At 41.7% G+C, this 17,996-nt stretch overlaps 2 protein-coding genes across 4 annotated transcripts in view; both read left to right on the forward strand.

The window, feature by feature from the left end:
• Positions 1 to 9,382, forward strand: part of eif4g1a (eukaryotic translation initiation factor 4 gamma, 1a) — a 28,781-nt gene extending 19,399 nt beyond the window's left edge. For all 3 annotated transcript variants that reach the window (XM_080034576.1, XM_080034577.1, XM_080034578.1), the window contains 8 exons: positions 89 to 261; positions 408 to 533; positions 2,486 to 2,567; positions 2,719 to 2,817; positions 4,584 to 4,727; positions 4,899 to 4,980; positions 5,139 to 5,279; positions 7,905 to 9,382. In XM_080034576.1, the coding sequence (XP_079890702.1) occupies positions 89 to 261; positions 408 to 533; positions 2,486 to 2,567; positions 2,719 to 2,817; positions 4,584 to 4,727; positions 4,899 to 4,980; positions 5,139 to 5,279; positions 7,905 to 8,086 (1,029 nt within the window). In that variant the 3' untranslated portion in view covers positions 8,087 to 9,382. The remainder of the gene's footprint in view (positions 1 to 88; positions 262 to 407; positions 534 to 2,485; positions 2,568 to 2,718; positions 2,818 to 4,583; positions 4,728 to 4,898; positions 4,981 to 5,138; positions 5,280 to 7,904) is intronic.
• A 3,062-nt stretch (positions 9,383 to 12,444) lies between these two features.
• fam131aa (family with sequence similarity 131 member Aa) lies at positions 12,445 to 15,252 on the forward strand (the record flags this gene model as incomplete). The annotated part of the gene is made up of 5 exons (XM_080034045.1): positions 12,445 to 12,498; positions 12,758 to 12,872; positions 12,960 to 13,142; positions 14,373 to 14,528; positions 14,699 to 15,252. The coding sequence occupies 5 exons, from the start codon at positions 12,445 to 12,447 to the stop codon at positions 15,250 to 15,252; spliced, it is 1,062 nt and encodes a 353-aa protein (XP_079890171.1).
• Positions 15,253 to 17,996: the final 2,744 nt, after the last annotated feature.

Below are 17,996 nucleotides of genomic sequence, written 5' to 3' on the forward strand. Positions count from 1 at the left end.
TTATCAGGCTTACCAGCAATGGCTACTTGGGATATGAAAACACTCTGACGGCCATTATCTTGTGTGTCTTCTCCCTCTGGTGCTGTAGGAGGCGCTGCAGTGTGTATCAGAACTCAACTGTGCCTCCCGGCTCTACGTCTTTGTGCGGACAGTGGTGGAGTCCACGCTTGAGCGCAGCACCATCGCTAGAGAGCACGCGGGCATGCTGCTACAGCAACTGGTAAAGGCAGGCACATTGCCCGCACAGCAGTACTACAAAGGGTGAGCATATTAGGAGAAGAACACCACCGTGCTCTGTTTCTAATGTTTACTTTACATTCTAACATATTACTCCTGACAGACTGATTAAAGGAAATGAAGCAAACAGTGGTGTGTTATTAAAAGCTGTGTGTTTTCTGGGTCCTCAGGCTGGAAGAGACCCTGGAGGCTGCGGAAGACACAGCCATAGATATACCTCACATCTGGCTCTACCTGGCTGAACTCATAACCCCCATGCTCCATGAGGGAGGCATCCCTATGGGACTGCTCTTCAGGTGAGCTACAAGCTGGCTATCAGTAAAAACACTACAATCTACTCAGTCTAAAAGCCTTGTTCCTTTTGATTTAAGTTAAAATGATAACTTCTGACCCAAAACTCTGTCCATAAATAGTGTTGGTTCTTTTTATTTATTTTGTTTGTATTAATTTAAGCCAATGACAACAAGCAACATCTTGATGGTGTTTTCAAAGGTCTTTGACCTTACAAGTGTTGCAGTACGATCAAAGTAACTGAAACATCACACCTGATACTTATGTCAGCTTCTCACTGATGTTGTTACTCTTTTGTCTGTCATACTCTTTTCTTCCATTTATTTCTGTCACTGTGTAGGATGTACAGTCAAGCCCGAAATTATTCATGCCCCTGGCAAATTTTGACTTAAAGTTACTTTTATTCAATGGGCAAGTTTTTTCTTGATTGGAAATGACACAGGCTTCTCCCAGAAGATAATAAGATGATGTACAAGAGTCATCATTGTGGGAAAAAATAATGTTCAGCTTTTATTTATATTTGAACAAAAAGTGGCATGTCCAAAATTATTCATACCCTTCTCAATAATCAATAGAAAAGCCTTTTGTGACTATTACAGCTATCAAATGCTTCCTATAATTGCTGGCCACCTTTTTACATGTGTCCAGTGGTATTTTTTCCGTTTCATCTTTAGCATTGAGCTCCAACTCTTTCAGTATGGAGGGTCTCACTGCCATCACCCTGATCTTTAGCTCCTTCCACAGATTCTCAATTGGATTCAAGTCAGGACTATGGCTGGGCCACTGTAAAACGTTAATGTGTTTGTCCGCTAGCCATTTCTTCACCACTCTTGCTTTGTGTTTTGGGTCGTTGTCCTGCTAGGTCGTTGTCCACTGGTGCCCAAAGCCAAGTTTCTCTGCAGACTGCTTGATGTTGTTGTTGAGAATCTTGATGTATTGCTCTTTTTCATAGCGCCATTTACTGTGATTAGGTTCCCTGGTCCATTGACTGAAAAACACCCCCAAAGCATTAGGTTCCCACCACCATGTTTGACAGTGGGGATGGTGTTCTTAGGGTTGGAGGCTTCTCCTTGTTTATGCCAAATGAAGGATACATCATTGTGGCCAAACAATTCAATTTAGTTTCATCTGACCATAAAATAGAAGACCAGAAGTCTTCTTCTTTGTCCAGATGAGCATTTGTAAAGTCCAAGCTTCTTTTGTGTGCCTTATGCTGTTGTGGAGACATTACGTCCCGCGCAAGCGCAGAGCGTACGGAAAATAAGCAGTCGTCTCGGTGTGTTTTTTGACCGCGACGGAAAGACTGGAGCTTCCTGAAACGGCGACTCCAGTTTTTGGGTAGTCGGAACGTGTCGGACTGGTGTGTCCTGGCCTTTACAGTGGCCCAGCCAGAGTCCTGACTTGAATCCAATTGAAAATCTGTGGAGGGAGCTTAAGATCAGGGGGATGTCAGTGAAATCCTTCAAACTGAAAGAGTTGGAGCTCATTGCCAAAGATGAATGGGCAAAAATACTAGTGGAGACATGCAAAAAGCTGGCCAGCAATTATAGGAAGCGTTTGATTGCTGTAATAGCAAATAAGGGCTTTTTTTCTATTGATTATTGAGAAGGGTATGAATAATTTTGGACATGCCACTTTTTGTTCAAATGTAAATAAAAGCTGAAAAATATTTCTTTCCACAATGATGCCTCTTGTACATCGTCTTATTATCTTCTGGGAGAAGCTTGTGTCATTTCCAATCAAGAAAAAACTTGCTAGTTGAATTAAAGTAACTTTAAATTAAAATTTGCCAGGGGCATGAATAATTTCACGCATGACTGTATTACCATATGTTAGACAGTCTCTTACTTTTTTTAACTAAAATATAACTATGGTTTTACTAACAATAGTATTGCATAAAACAACCGAAAAATAATTTAGTTAAAAAAAAACTAATTCAGTGTGATTGTGTCTTCAGGGAGATCTCAAAGCCTCTTGTGCCTCTGGGGCAGGCTGGCGTTCTGCTGGTACAGATCCTCAAGTTGCTCTGCAACGGAATGGTATGTCCTTTATAAATAACACACATGTGTATATATAGTGCTAGCAAACTTACAAAGCTGTCTTTAAATCCTGTTGTATATAAAGAAAGTCTTAATTTTGTACATTTTGACATTGTTGATGACATTTTATTTCTTCTTCTTTTCCCATCAGACCCCTAAGAAGGTCGGGGCCATGTGGACAGAGGCTGGACTGAATTGGAGCGATTTCTTACCAGAGGATGAAGACATCATCAAGTTTGTCATTAATGAGGTCTGTATTCTACAGAAGGAAACAAACAAACTGTGTTGGGTGGCATGAAGGTGGTGAGGGTGCAGCTTTTCTCAATCGGAAGGACTACAAGTCCTTTTATTGTGACCAAAATTAGTATTACATTTTATAGTTTGGTGTGGCATGGGGAAAAAAACAATAGATTCATACAAAGGAGACATTTAAAATATAGAACTTAAGAGTCACATCAAAATGAAATTAACTTAACCCTCGTAAAGAAATCAAATAAATGGATAAGAACAGACATTATAAATATTAGTACTATTGTTAAAAGTCCCCCTTATGGAAAAGAGTGGGGAGATCCCCCGCCCCCCCTCCCTGGGCCCAGGCCCTGCAGCAGACCCGGGTTCAAAATCCCGCCCGGCTCGGTTCTCTGCATGTCTTGCCCCATTTCAACTCTGTCTCTCCAAGTCTATCTAATAAAGCAAAAAATTATCTTAAAAAAAAGAAGTACCGTACTTTCCGTACTATATGCCGCACTGGACAATAAGCCGCAGGTGTTATGTTTAATTACCATATGTAAGAGTTCGTGCACAGAGGGGATTGTCGGGAAAGAGATGGCTGCTTGAGGAAGCTCCCATATTTCAACAAACAAGTTGCATATTTGCATAACGTACGTAAGTGTTACCATTTTGTGCAATAGTAGCTATTAGGGATGGGCACGAGTGTTTTCGCTACTCGGGTGATCGCTTGCATTCCTCGAGGATCAATCGATTCCTCGTTAAACTTTTTTCTATTTTTAGGACGCAACGCATCTGTCTACAGAACAACGGTTGACCGCAATAAAGCGCTCAATGCTTATGTCAAACAGTCACAGTTGCCATATGATATTAAGGATTTATTTTCCACAAGTTTAAAACACATTTTCCTAACTGAAAGTAATTAAATAAGCGGGCCACAATTTAAACCGATCGAGTAGGTCTGCGGTGGAGAGAGAAAAAAGAGAGAGAAAAAAAGCATGGGCTGTAGTTGGCTAACATTCAAAATAGACATTTAAAATAAGAAGGGCAGCAAATACAATAAAATTATTGTCCTACAATTTAAACACATAGATAGGCTAAATAACTCACCAAAGCAGTAGAAGTAGTAGGCTAGTATATCCAACCGCGTAATGATCACTCCTGTCCGTGACTAATTACCGCGACTAATTCCTCGTTAACGGAACGTTACACCGTCGGCTTTTGAATCTCAATCCTATATTCCATAATAAAGGCTTCTTAAATGTCGTTTGCTGGAATGTGCCCGAAGTCAGCCTGGCTTCTTTACGTGATTTTCCAAGTTTTCCAGCACCGCATTCAGCTCCGCAGTGCTGTGGAGACCACACACTGGCTGCGCTGCACGGAGGTGGCAGTTATTTGCGGTTTCTGTTTGACACAACGCTTAGTTTATTTAACTTGGATCAAAATATTTAATTTTGTTAAACTTTATATCCGTTTTGTGCCGTTTTGTACACGTATATAACATTTTAAAATAGGGGCGGCCCGCCGGCCGGCCTAAAGGCTACAAACACTAAAAAAAACTAAAAACTATTTTCCTCATCCACCAATCGAGATCATTTGAAACGAGGAGTACTCGAGTACTCGATTACTAACGCCCATCCCCAGTAGCTACAGAATATATACTGTGCTGTGTAATAACAGGGTCGAAAAACGGGGGAAAAGTCGCGGCTTGTAGGCCGAAAAGTACGGTAATTACATTAAAGGCATATATCTTATAAGAGTATTTTTATTTTTCCTTTGTTGTGTAAGAAAATGGAGTTCACCACAGGAGAGGAGACAGAGTCAAAGGAAGTAGAGAAGAAGAAGGTGATCTCTGGAGAGGAGCTCAGCAAACAGCTGGACAGACTGCTGGAGGACAAGGCCAACGATCTGCGCATCAGAGACTGGGTTGAGGTGTGTGGCCGTACTAGTCATGTAGCTTATGGGGTTTTTGGTTTTGTTTTCCTGCACAGTTAAATTCAAACTTGAATAGTACATGCAAGGTCTTTTACTCTAAATTAAACTTGCATGAATAATTTATGTTTCCACTCTTCAAATGTTTTTTTCTCCTTTTTCTTTTTTCAGGCTAACTTAGACGAACAGCAAATCGCTTCCAACCAGTTTGTACGAGCATTGATGACATCAGTATGTCAGTCTGCCATCATATGTAAGTATCAGTGATGCAGCATGTAGAGAGTCAGTGCTGTCTTGTTTTTCTATGCTCTATGATGCTTAATTACAATCACAATATGTGACAGATTTTGCACCTGTTGAAGTAGACGCACAAGACTTCTGAATTGATTTTAATTGAGTATTTTGTTTCAGGCGACAACCCGTACAAGGTGGACGCGCAGCAGATTATCTCGAGGGCTAAACTGCTGCAGAGATACCTGAGTGACGAGCAGAAAGAGCTGCAGGCGCTCTACGCCCTTCAGGCTCTGATGGTGCACATGGAGCAGCCAGCCAGTGAGTAGAATGATGTCCATCTACCTTGAATGTGTCAGAGAAAGACAAAATGACAAATTCTTCATAGTACAGTAGCCCTGTAGCAAATGCTGAAGTTGCTGGAACTCCTAATTGTCAGGTTTTTGACTGTTATTGATTTGATATGCGTACTAGGGCTGGCCTGAATTATTCGAATATCCGAGTATTCGTTTGTTAAATTAGTATTCGGAGCTCAATTCAGTATTCGGGATATTCGTTTTTTGTTTTGTTTTTCAGCTCAAACTCACTGCAGTATATTTCGTCAGCAAATAATATTTGGATATACAAGTTATAAAACAATTATAAAATACAAATTAGACGTTCATTTAAAATATATTATCGAATTATTTGAACTTTGACCTAGTTGGCCGGTGCCCTTTCAAAGCTCAACCGGTGATATCAGCTGTAGTAGGCTACGTGATGTTACCAGAGTGAGGCAAACTAAAAGCGGCACCAAGCGCAGGAGGGAGAGAGAGATGGAGGAAGAATAGATTGTGTTCCTAATAACTCTATAGGCTACCACAACATTAGCGCGATTTCGGAAGGAAATGTAATGCTTGACGTAATGCTAACGTTAGCTTAGCTCAGCTGTTTATTTATATTCAGCGCTGCTATTCAGCCATCATCAACCGGACTTGCTTGCATCATGGGAATAGGCAGTCAATAATGGATATAATATGGACACAAAAGACTATCAATATTGGATCTTTGTATGGATTTATAAATCGCCGAAAAGATGCACGTTCCTGGATGAATTGATAAGCTCCTGTACGGCTTACGATGGCGCGGAGGACAGCTGATTTGGAACGGAAAAACTGCTGTTTGACTCCACGGGGAAAAACTAAGGAACTCCGACTTTACTATCGTTCAAAAGTTATTAAAGCATCAACAAACTACGCAGCGTGCTGCCTCGGCTCACACACTCTGTTTCAGTGAGTACATTGGCATTATTAATGTTGGTTTGATGGTGTGTTTTTCTGGAACGAATATCCGAATATTCGCTCGGAAAAACCAACGAATACTCGAAGCCTGAAAAATGGCATTCGGGCCAGCCCTAATGCGTACAGTAGTTTTTCCTCACGTGTGAACACATTGCTTTGAGTATTAAACTGATAAAGAAAATAGATTGTAACCAAATATGGTATTAGTTGTAGGACATTCAGTGTTGGTATGTCTTTTTATTTCTTCACCAGTCCTGCCTTTTCTTGGTGAAGTTGAACCTTTTTATTTTCTTCTTAATCTTGCACTACGTCTTCTCTAATATGTTCTAGACAACACATTTTTGAAATGTTGTTTTAATGTGGCAACAACTTGGTGTCCACACTAGCGCTACTCCTGCCCACAGAAAAACACCTGAACATTAGATGAAACGGAAAACACAATCTCCAAAATACAAGCAGGGCTCAACAATAAGGATTGCCCGATGGCCCGGGGCAAGTAAAACGCCACATCGGGCCAGTAACTATGACAACCGGGAGTCTCAGCTGAAATTATTTAATTTTTTATTATTTATATATATATATACACTCAACAAAAATATAAACGCAACACTTTTGTTTTTGCTCCCATTTTTCATGAGATGGACTTAAAGATCTAAAATTCATTCCAGATACACAATTGTACCATTTCTCTCAAACATTGTTCACAAATCTGTCTAAATGTGTGAGCACTTCTGCTTTGCTGAGATAAGCCATCCCACCTCACAGGTGTGCCACATCAAGATGCTGATCTGACATCATGATTAGTGCACAGGTGTGCCTTAGACTGTCCACAATAAAAGGCCACCCTGAAATGTGCAGTTTTGTCTCACAGCAAAATGCCACAGATGCCACAAGCATTGAGGGAGCGTGCAATTGGCATGCTGACAGCAGGAATGTCAACCAGATCTGTTGCTCGTGCATTGAATGTTCATTTCTCCACCATAAGCCGTCTCCAGCAACTTCGCACAGCCATTGAAGAGGAGTGGACCAACATTCCACAAGCCACAATTGACAATCTGATAAACTCTATGCGAAGAAGATGTGTTGAACTGCATGAGGCAAATGGTGGTCACACCAGATACTGACTGGTTCTGAGTCCCCAGACCCCCAATAAAGCAAAAAAATGCACATTTCAGAGTGGCCTTTTATTGTGGACAGTCTAAGGCACACCTGTGCACTAATCATGATGTCAGATCAGCATCTTGATGTGGCACACCTGTGAGGTGGGATGGATTATCTCAGCAAAGCAGAAGTGCTCACTTTCACACATTTAGACAGATTTGTGAACAATGTTTGAGAGAAATGGTACAATTGTGTATCTGGAATGAATTTTAGATCTTTAAGTCCATCTCATGAAAAATGGGAGCAAAAACAAAAGTGTTGCGTTTATTTTTGTTGAGTATAGATAGATAGATAGATAGATATATATATGTAGTCTCTTTAGCAAGTGCAAGAACATGTAATTTAACCAGGGAAAAGCCTGAACTTTATGATGTCTTTATTAATTTTTTCTCCTCCTCTGCAGCAAACTGTAGATAAAGGTGTAACTGAACCCAATACACCCATCAGTCCTTTTTCTATGACCTACGTTGGATCAATATTAACCCTTCTGCTTTGTCTCTTGCAGACTTGTTGCGGATGTTCTTCGACTCGTTGTATGACGAGGACGTTATTAAAGAGGAGGCCTTCTACAAATGGGAATCCAGTAAAGACCCCGCCGAGATAACCGGCAAAGGCGTGGCATTGAAATCAGTCACCGCCTTCTTCACCTGGCTGCGCGAGGCCGAGGAGGAGTCAGACAAGGAGTGAAGAGTGAACTGAAAGCTGCCTGGGACCCCTTCGGCCAGGGGGCTCTACGGGGAGTCATTGACAATATTGCCCGAGTGGCAGACTCAAATCAATCCTCAATGAGGATAAATCTTTATTATGTTTTCTTTTCTTTGAGGGATGGACTCAGAAAAAACAATAATTTCTCTCTACCTTCCCTCTCTCGCTTCCTAAATATTCCCCCCTCCCCCACCTGCTTGTGACGGCAAGAGTCCTCATCAAAATAAACTTGAAAACTTGATTCAGTAGGATTGCTTGTTAACGAGGTGTGAAGTATGCCCCACATCACTACGAAACTTATTTTTCTTTGTCACAATACAAAAACCAACAGGCTGCTTTTTTTATGGTTCTAGTTTATTCTAATGCCTAACATCTGATATCTGATCCGCGAGAGCAAACAGCCGGGACGTGTGATGTAGTGGTTTCCCTGACTACATGGGGTATTGTCATGCCATCGTGTGTGTTCAATCCAAACTCAGCTCTTATGTCTTTGTCCTTTACTGGAGTGTGCAGCATGACTGAAGTGTGTTTCTATTAATGATACAGTGGACAAAATGTCGGTAGACAAAATGTACATGAACTAATCTTAATTTGATGGAGTTTTTAAAGCAAAAGTGGTCTATTTTATCTTCCTGTTTCCTCATCATGAACTTACAAAGGACGGAAACACGGAAGACCTGTTGACATTAACTACTAGGGGGTGGTCTTAATGCTTCCTCTAAGCCATCGTCTCTCATCCCCAGTAGTGAGCCACACTGACGGACTCTTCATCTTTACCTCTTCTATAGAGCTGTCGTAGAGGACATTTAATGACCCAATCACCGTTGAAACTTGAAATCTACAGAAAATTGACTTGATGAAATATATATATAAAGTAAGAAAAATAAAAAATAAATAAAAAAACAACACAGAAACGATCCGAAAGCCTTTTCTACTTCAAGTGGAAACTTATTTCAGGAGCGTTCTGTAAATATATAATAATAATAATGATGATAATAATTACAAAACCTTTTTTTCAGTTTTATTTTTCAGAAACGAGAAATTGCTGATGTAATTGCAGTGTATCCTTTTCCGACAGAGAAACGGCAGTTGTCCAGATGCAGAGAGGGGCTATTTAGATAATCCATTGATTATTAGTTGTATTGGAATTTTGTAAATATTTCTGTTCTTCTTTTTTTTTTGCTTTCTTTATTTAAGAAATTATTGCTTCTTTTTGCATCTGAAACTGGAAAGATGAGGTAACGGAACATTGCAAATAAAGGACTTATTAAGTTGCTGAGCAAAGTTTTTGCATAAGTTTGTTGGAGGCTCCACTGACCTAACAATTCCTCAACCGTCTATGAATATGTACTCAGTGCTGTACACACAGCAGACTGTACATTGAAGCAGCAGTCAAATGTGTAGGGGCTCCACCTTACAATTAAAACATTAAAATTGTTAAACGTATTCACTGTATATCAAGATGGTTGAGAATACAACCAATATTTAAACGGCAAAAGTGCAAACCCCCACATTTATGAAAGTGAAACCAGCAAATTATCAAAATAATCGATTGATGAACCAGCTAATCCTGCAGCAGTTTTGTTGCATGTTGGATCAGTTTTAGGTTTCTGACTCATGATGACACTATGCAGGAATATACTCCATGTAAACAAAATATGTAATTCAAATTAGACGTCTTATATTTTTCACACAAGACTATAATAGTTGATAACCAATGCGCTTAACATTATTGTTGTAAACAAATATAAGTGTATTTTTCAAAAGCTTTAAATCACACAACTTATAAACAGATAGGCCTACTTATCATAATGTAAAACAGTTGTATTAATTTAAAAATAAATCTGTCCTCATAGGATAAGTTATAATTGCTGGAAATACTTTACATTAACAAACACTTGTCCTTATACAACTACATAAAGTATGTACTAAACAATTTCATACATGTTAATGAAGTAGGCCCACTACATGTTAAATAGGAGGAATGAACGTCAGGTGTTGCCCTTTGTTGGTATGTGATTTAGGATGCGAGCTACATAACTCGAAGAATTAGCTTCAAATTTGGCATGCATCTTTTTTTTCACACATACAGTCACACAGCAGAAAATGTCCAGGGTGCCCACCCTGTACTTTCCTGTTGAATATGTCTGCCAAAGGGGACTGCAGATTTTAGAGGTAAACATATAAAAACATGAAACAAATGAGTGAAGTGAAAATCTTGTGTAGTGCTTTCAAGGCCCCTCACTGCAGGCTACTGTATCTTGATCTTATTGCTGCACTAGGAGGAGGAGAGAGAGGGGGGATGTGACACCGCCTTGCGTTGATGACGCTTGCCATCGGGAGACATTTGGACAGCCAATGTAACCCACAAAACGAGCAACAAATGGTGCGTTTGAGCAGGAGACCTCATGCTGGAGCCGGGAACATGTTTTCGCCGACTGTGTGGAATTGAAGATCCTCTATACCGCCGGAGGACGACCGCGCCGTGTCATCTGTTGATCGAATAAGCGCATTATCATGAGTCGCCTCGTTCCGATTTACAGGTAGGTAGCTTTATACACAGTATGGTAAGTTGGCTACCCATAGTCGCTGTGAGGGGAATAATAATAAAACATCCAAGCGAGCGTCGTCGGGAGTCGCAAGCCGCAAAGAAAAGGGCAGGTGGCCCCTTGGCATTTCCGCTGTGTTTATCCCGTGAAGGTATGGAATGGAGCTATTGGTATGCAGATGGGTACCCGAGAGGTTACCAGGAGACCTTGGTGCTGCATCCGCGCCTCTCGTGCCGTATCCTAAAGCATAATTGCAGGCTGCAGCAGGCCTGCACCCCACATCAATGGCGAAGTGAAGTGTTATTCGGCAGTTTGTGTCGCTTCCTCTGCTGCTTGAAATAAACAATTTCCATAAAAGAAATAAACAAAACAAAAATCACAACAAGACTGTAGCTCCCTCCATTCATGGCATAGCCTATAGGCCTGATGCATAAAGGATAACATACATTTGGCTGCAGGAAAACTGATTTAACAAGATCCCACTTGTTGGTCTTTATGGGATGTCAGTCAGATCATGATCATGATGACAGACAAGATTTTTTTTAAAGGACTAATGTAGGCCTATAGGCAACTTAATTACAGCACGTGGTTATTTGTGGGATATAGCCAATTAGCAGCATCATTTAATTGTCAGCTTCTGGGAATCAGCATACTGAAGAGTGATTTTTTTTTTCATAATCAACATCACACAATCAGTAGCAACAGAGAGGCCCAATCATGTGCAAGTGCAAAATAACAATGGAACGGTCTCCACAAATGATTTGTTTTCATTAATTTCATTAATTATTATTCGTCAATTATTCTTCTATACATGATTTAGTCTATAAAGAAGAGGTGAAAATATTGATCCAATCAGACTTGTTTCTTGTTCAATCAGCAGTCAAAACACCATAGCCTACATAGGCTATAGGCTACTTATAGATAAATAGCCTATAGCCTATAACATTAGAAGGATAGATAATATTAGTGAACATCTGGCATTTCGTGAGTCAGTTTTCAAAATTGTCATGGTCATCAGTTGTCTCATTATAAAACAAATCCTTTCAGCCCAAAACAGAAACTGCATCAACAGATGAACAGAGACCAACCAAATGGCAGCGAATCGACCTACATATTGTTACAGCATTGCCATATCACCCCCTACCAGGTCCCTTTCTGCCCACGTGCCTGTGACATACATTCACAGTGGTTTGTGACTTTAAGGTTAAGCCTTTAACTCTAGGTCAGGAGCCTGCTTCTTTCTTATCTGCTCTGGGAGCCAATCTTCTTAAGGATATTTGTCAAGTCAAGCGCATGCACAGAGCTCTGTTCAGGCAACATGGTTCCTTCTTATGTAAAGGCTCATTCCCACCCCCAAAAAAAGAACATTCTTGTGTTCCGCTGGCACAGATTGATCAGACCCACCAAGTCCACTAGGTGCTGCCATTTGTGCATTTGTTTTTGGACTAGGAGTTAGTTAGATAGCACTATCACTGTTAATAGGGGATCAGCATCTTTGGTCCCACACCACGTGTTTGCCCAGTCGCATGGAACCCTGTAAAGCGTCTTTGAGTGCTTTGAAAAGCGCTATATAAATCCAATCCAATCCATTATGGAGAGATAGTAAACACTGCCCTCAACCCTTACCATTCCAAACGGTTTCACCGGCTTACCGTGGCTTTAGCATCTGTGCAGAAAATGTAGGGCATGGCTGTTTGCTCGTCTGCCGCCTGCTATAAACCAGTGAACCCAGACGGTGACTTTTAGTCGTGTGGGTTTGCTGCGCTGCGACACCATCTCTGCATGTCCACCATGAGGCTTAGATCCAGGAGTAGAGAGACAATGGAGAGACAGGGAGAGGAAGAGGTAGGAAAAGTCCTGTTTATTTTACAGGGATGAAGCTTTTATTTTGGCATGGAGGTCCACGGCCGTGTGTTTGTCAGTATGTTTGACCTGTGATTTTAAGCTTTCCATCAAGATGCTATTAGGATGTCTGTTCTTAAAATTGGAGAGTGTAAATATTGGCAAAGTATGTTTTTGTGAATGTTGAAATAGCTGACTAGTGCTGGTTGTGAGCAGTTCATCTGCAAAAAACCTGAATTAAAAACTAATCTATCTACTGCAGGTGAAATCTGAGGAGATTGAAATGATTCCAAAGTCAGGAAAATCATCTCCAGCAGACTCCAGGAAAAGTGTGGGCATCCATGAGTTTGCAGCACTTGCCAGATCCTCCTTAAATGGTAAGCAACCTTTTACATTTTTTTTTATAACGTTTGGTGTTTTGAACTCGTCTTGAATTTCTCCATACTTTTATCTCTGTGTCTCAGGCATCTCTCAGGCGGTGAGGGACCATGTCACAAAGCCCACCTCCCTGGCTCAGGGCCGGGTTGCCCATCTCATTGAGTGGAAAGGTTGGCCCAAACCGGCCAACCCACCACCGGCCGCCGACTCACACTTCAGCTCCTACTGCCATCTGACTGAGGGAGAGAAGGAGGCCCGCTTTGCTGCAGGTATATTCATTCACGCGACCTTTTGGCTGAGGATATTGTTTTTTTGCATCCAGCTTTCACTGTGTGTAACCAGTTGGCGTCCATTTGTTTGTCTGTTTGTGTGTGGGCATCCTCTTACTTAGCTGGGTTTAGCCGCGACATCATCCCCCAACATTCTGTCACGCACCCTAATCCCCCTTAAATTCCTGTATGTTATTAGCCCGCCCATCCGCGGACACACACTCGCTGTGTCTCTTTATCGGTGAGGGCTTGTCTTTGGCAGCAGATGGTGGCCTATTAGTTTGTCTCCCAGAACACTTCACTGCCTACCAATGGTACAACATCTCCCGTTGTTTTTGCTGTGACTCATCCTGGCGCCGTGGTTTTGATCAAGGGAGAGAATTAGAGAGAGGAGGAGGAGCAGGGAGTGAGGTACATAGTGAGTGTTCATCATAGGAGTCTTTAAATCAATGCTCTGAAATTCAGACACATTTTTCCGATTTGTGATTTAAAATAAAAGATTGTGATTGGAGGTGAAGCTTAAAAAAAGGGTTGATTTATTTAGTAGACAAAAGGTATTGACCACTATGGCTATGTTGATAATGGATCCATCTTATGAGTCACAGGCGAAAGGGTATTTTGGGCTTTTTATTTTTCTATTTAATCGTAAACATAAATGTGTTTGCGTCTTGGTCATCAAGTTATATCCTTAAGCTCTTTGAAAGTGTGATGAGTTTTATTTTTTTTACCAATTTATAGTCAAGTAGCCTAAATAACCATCATATTTTGAACCCATACCCTTGACATGAACTTAGCTTTTTTCCTAAAATTGACATAGTCAATCATAATGTCATGCATACCATGAAATGTTGTGGGAAAAAAATGGCGATATGGGAACAAATCAACTTCCAAAGAAAGAGAGAAGTGTAAGATGGGTTTGCAGTGTTTCTCTAACTTTGTTTGATATAGAAACTGATAGACTCACAAAAACAGTGGAACAAACCAATGTCCCTAGTCTCACTCTGTTAGATACATTCATTCAGTGATTTCCCTTTAGGTTGTGGACACATCAGAGGCATCAAGAGGTGATTAGCAGGATACAAAAGCCACTTACCCTCCCCGACTCCCTCTAAGCCATCCTTTTATTTAACATGCACAAGTAGACACATAAAACCATTCAGCCATTATTTTATTGCAAGGGACCAACAAACCACTGCATCAATGGTTATGGCTCTGTTGTTCCCTGCCCAGGAGTGGCTGAGCAGTTTGCCATAGCTGAGGCTAAGCTGCGTGCCTGGGCATCTGTGGACGACGACGAAGAGGATGAGGAGGAAGACTTCAACGGCGAGGACTCCCAACTCGCCAACGGCAATGGACAGACTCACACCGTGTCCAGCCAGGTCTCAGGTACTTGACATTACTACTACTAGCATTTGAATTTCATCTCATTTCACATTTGTCCGTCTCTTCCTTTTCCTGCATCGTCACTGAAAAATCACTTTCATCCATCCCTCCCCCCCGACCCCATTTTCCATCCCATCGCCAGCAGGTGTTCTGATTTTTTGCTCCTCCCTCAGACGCCACCCCGTCGTCCAATCCTATCACCGGAACGCTGTGCCAGCCTGAGGGCGATGGCGGCCTGCCTCCTCCCTCCGACGCCCTCCCGGGCTCCCGTAGCGGCGACAGCCCGTACTGTGGTAGGCCCGCTGCCTCTCACAATGATGACCCACATTCTTCCCAGACCAATTCATCTACTTTACCCAGCGAAGAGGAGGAAGAGGAGGAGGAGGGGCTGGAGTTTCAAAAAGAGCAGCAGGCTCCTTTGCAGCAGCAGCAGCAGCACAGCGAGGTCTGCGTCCACCACAAGCCAGAGTGGAGGCCCCGGGCCAGGAGCAGTAGGTTGGACTCCTGCTACTCCACCTCTCACTCAGAGTCTCCTGGAGAGGAGGACGAGGAAGACGAGGAGGTCTTTCATGACGGCAGCAGCGTCTGTTCTCACGACGTGCGAGTGTGGCAATACAGCCGGCGGAGCTTCTACTCTGACCGGGCTTCCTCTGGAGTGGCCTCATTCGATGAAGAATTAGAGAGGGATGAAGTAGAGGAGGAGAAAGAGGAGGAAAAGAGTTTTTGATGTGATGTGTCGTCCTAGCCTGGCTCCGCCCGCCTACCTACATCCGGCCAAATTTAATTTTCCCTTCAGTAGTCAGTTTGGTGATGGGGCGTATTATTGGGATCCTGCTTGAATAGATTTCTGTGTGTCCAATCAGCGAACAGAGCGAGTGGCTGAGAACGATGACGTCGAAGTCGCGCTCCAGTTTCAGTTGAATGCTGCGTTCCTTTATACTCGGAAGAAGGAGTTTTCCGCCTTGGTAGTTCCAAGTTCCGACCTGTCTCTGTTCCAGTGCATCTGCTCGCGAAAGTATGGACGCCGACAACCTTTCTCGTCCAAATAACTAAACGTTAGGCTCTAACAAGTTACTGTTCCCAGGTACCGGTAGATCCATAGACCACAATGAAGTGAAGTCGGAAATTTCCGAGTTCCCTGTCCAACTGGAACGCACCGCCAGAAGCCGGCTCATGACACACGTGACGACCAAACGTTATGCGATTAGTTGGCTAATCCAGAGTGGCACTGGGCAGATCCAATAGTTTTAAACTTCAACAGACACCCTCCAGGTGAGTGAACGTTTGCCAATTACAGCACTTCCAGACCTTCTGTACAAATTAAATTAAGTACGATGGTCTGGTTGGACCAGGCTAGTGTCGTCCCATCTTTATGTCTCTTTGAGTCTGTGTTGGTTGTGGATATGACTTGGGACTGCGTTCCAAGACCCATACTTCTATACTGTTTAGTATGCCAGAAAAGGATGTACAGGATGTCCCCAATACATGCATGTTAAATGCAGTATGCCAAAAATACCCAGATGCCCTAAGAAATCCAATTGCATTTTGCAGTATGCAAACCAGCATGCTCTAGTATAGTAAAAAAGAAAAAGTATGTTACTTGGAACGCAGGGATGGTCTATTCTGCTTTCACTGCAAACCTCTCCTTCTCCTCTTCCCCTCCACCTTTCTTCTCCTGATCGTCTCCTCTCCACTCGCTGCCTTCTGTATCTCATCCTGCAGGCCTTTCATGTGCTGATCTCGCTGTTGTTAACAGTATACAGTATACATATATTTATGGGAGAGTTCAACCTGATTGTAAAGCTGTCGTTCAAACTGAGTTTTTTGTACATTCATGTGGCGAGTCATGTGTTGCTATCGCATTGGTTTTTCTATGGATATTTTGTAGTGTTGTTTTTCCCTCGAGGGGTCATGCTGTGTCATGTGGGGTTGGGCTCTGTTTGATACTCAATGTCTGAATGTCACTGAATATATAAAACGTTTTTTTTTAAAGAAAGATTGTCTTGTTTTTTTTTCTCCACACGCACACACGTCACACATAAAACATCTTATCTTTTTTTATTATTTTTTTATCATTCACTCATGTACAAAAACAATTTAATGTTCTCTGAAAAATAACAATGGCTGTTGAATTTCAAATTCATAATTATCCTATGTAGAAAAGCATGTACGCATAACTCATCCGTGTATTCTCATATGTAGAAAGCATATACAGGCCAGTGCCATATAAAGGGAGATACTACAGACTTATTGCTTACTACATACGCAGCAAATGAGCTTATAATACTCTCTACATTTAACTCCTATACGTTATCTTATATGGCGAGCACTACTTTACATTCTATATGCAAACAAAACTTTAATAACTTAATAAATGGTTGCACAAATGTTTACACATACAAAACAGAGGTGTTGGTGGTGGTGCTGCGATGATAGCACATAAGATTGATATATGGCTAAAAATTCTTACATCCATTTTAGGGTCGTAACAAGGACTCACACACACGCTTTTTGCTCTGAAACAGATTTTGAACTTGTGGCGTATCACTGTGCTTCATACACTAGTTACATTTCTCAATATCGCATTAGAGGCCAGGCTGGATTAGGATACGTGTAACATATCCAAAGTTATAATCTACAGGCCGCATACATGTGTGTGCGTATAAGAGTGTGTGTGGGAGGGCGGGGGGATTAGGTTTTTGTGTGCTCTATATAACAGCCTTATATATCTTCCCTTCACTCGGAGCCCAAGTGTTGTTCCTTTATCATGCAAGAAAACACATTTAAAACACAGTAAATAGCCACATGGCAGAATATGTATGTTGTGGCAGTTCAAGTTGACTTTGATCTGCGTTGACCTTGTTAAATCAGCCGCTCTCTTAAGCCAAACAAGACTGAATGTGTGCAGTAAATCATACTCATGGTAATTACAATGTGCTTGGTCATTATTTGGAGCCCTGTACTAAACCCTGGTGGACCGTTTGAAGCTGCCTCTTGTCATCATGTGAGCAGTGGATCCCAGCTTATTGGGGATTTGTTTTGGCTCATATGTGGACCGACAGTTGGTAGTAAAATAAAAAATGGTAATGATGCACTTTGACATGTTACTCTGCCAAGACTGCAGATTGTTGAAAACAATGGAGTCTATACAAACTAATGAGGGAACTGTTGTTATAAAAATCCCCTTGTACTGCATTATTACTGTAAATGTATTGCACATCAGCCAACATATAACCCCCACCGCTGTGTCCTAATGTTATTACTAGCCATTCATTGTGGCCCTCTGATGTATTAGTCCAGTGTTAGAGAATAGGTAGTCGTTTGAATTCATAAATTAATGTGCTCATTTGAATAATTGGCCTCGTCTGTGCTTTCTTTTCCATTGTTTTCTTCTTTTACCCCCCACCCTCTCTCCCCCTTACTATCACGCAACTTATTTCTCTTGTTGTAACGTCTTAAGTCGTGATCGCA

This window comes from Ammodytes marinus (assembly GCF_949987685.1).
Source record: "Ammodytes marinus genome assembly, chromosome: 9".
In the NCBI taxonomy this organism is placed as follows: Eukaryota; Metazoa; Chordata; class Actinopteri; order Uranoscopiformes; family Ammodytidae; genus Ammodytes; species Ammodytes marinus.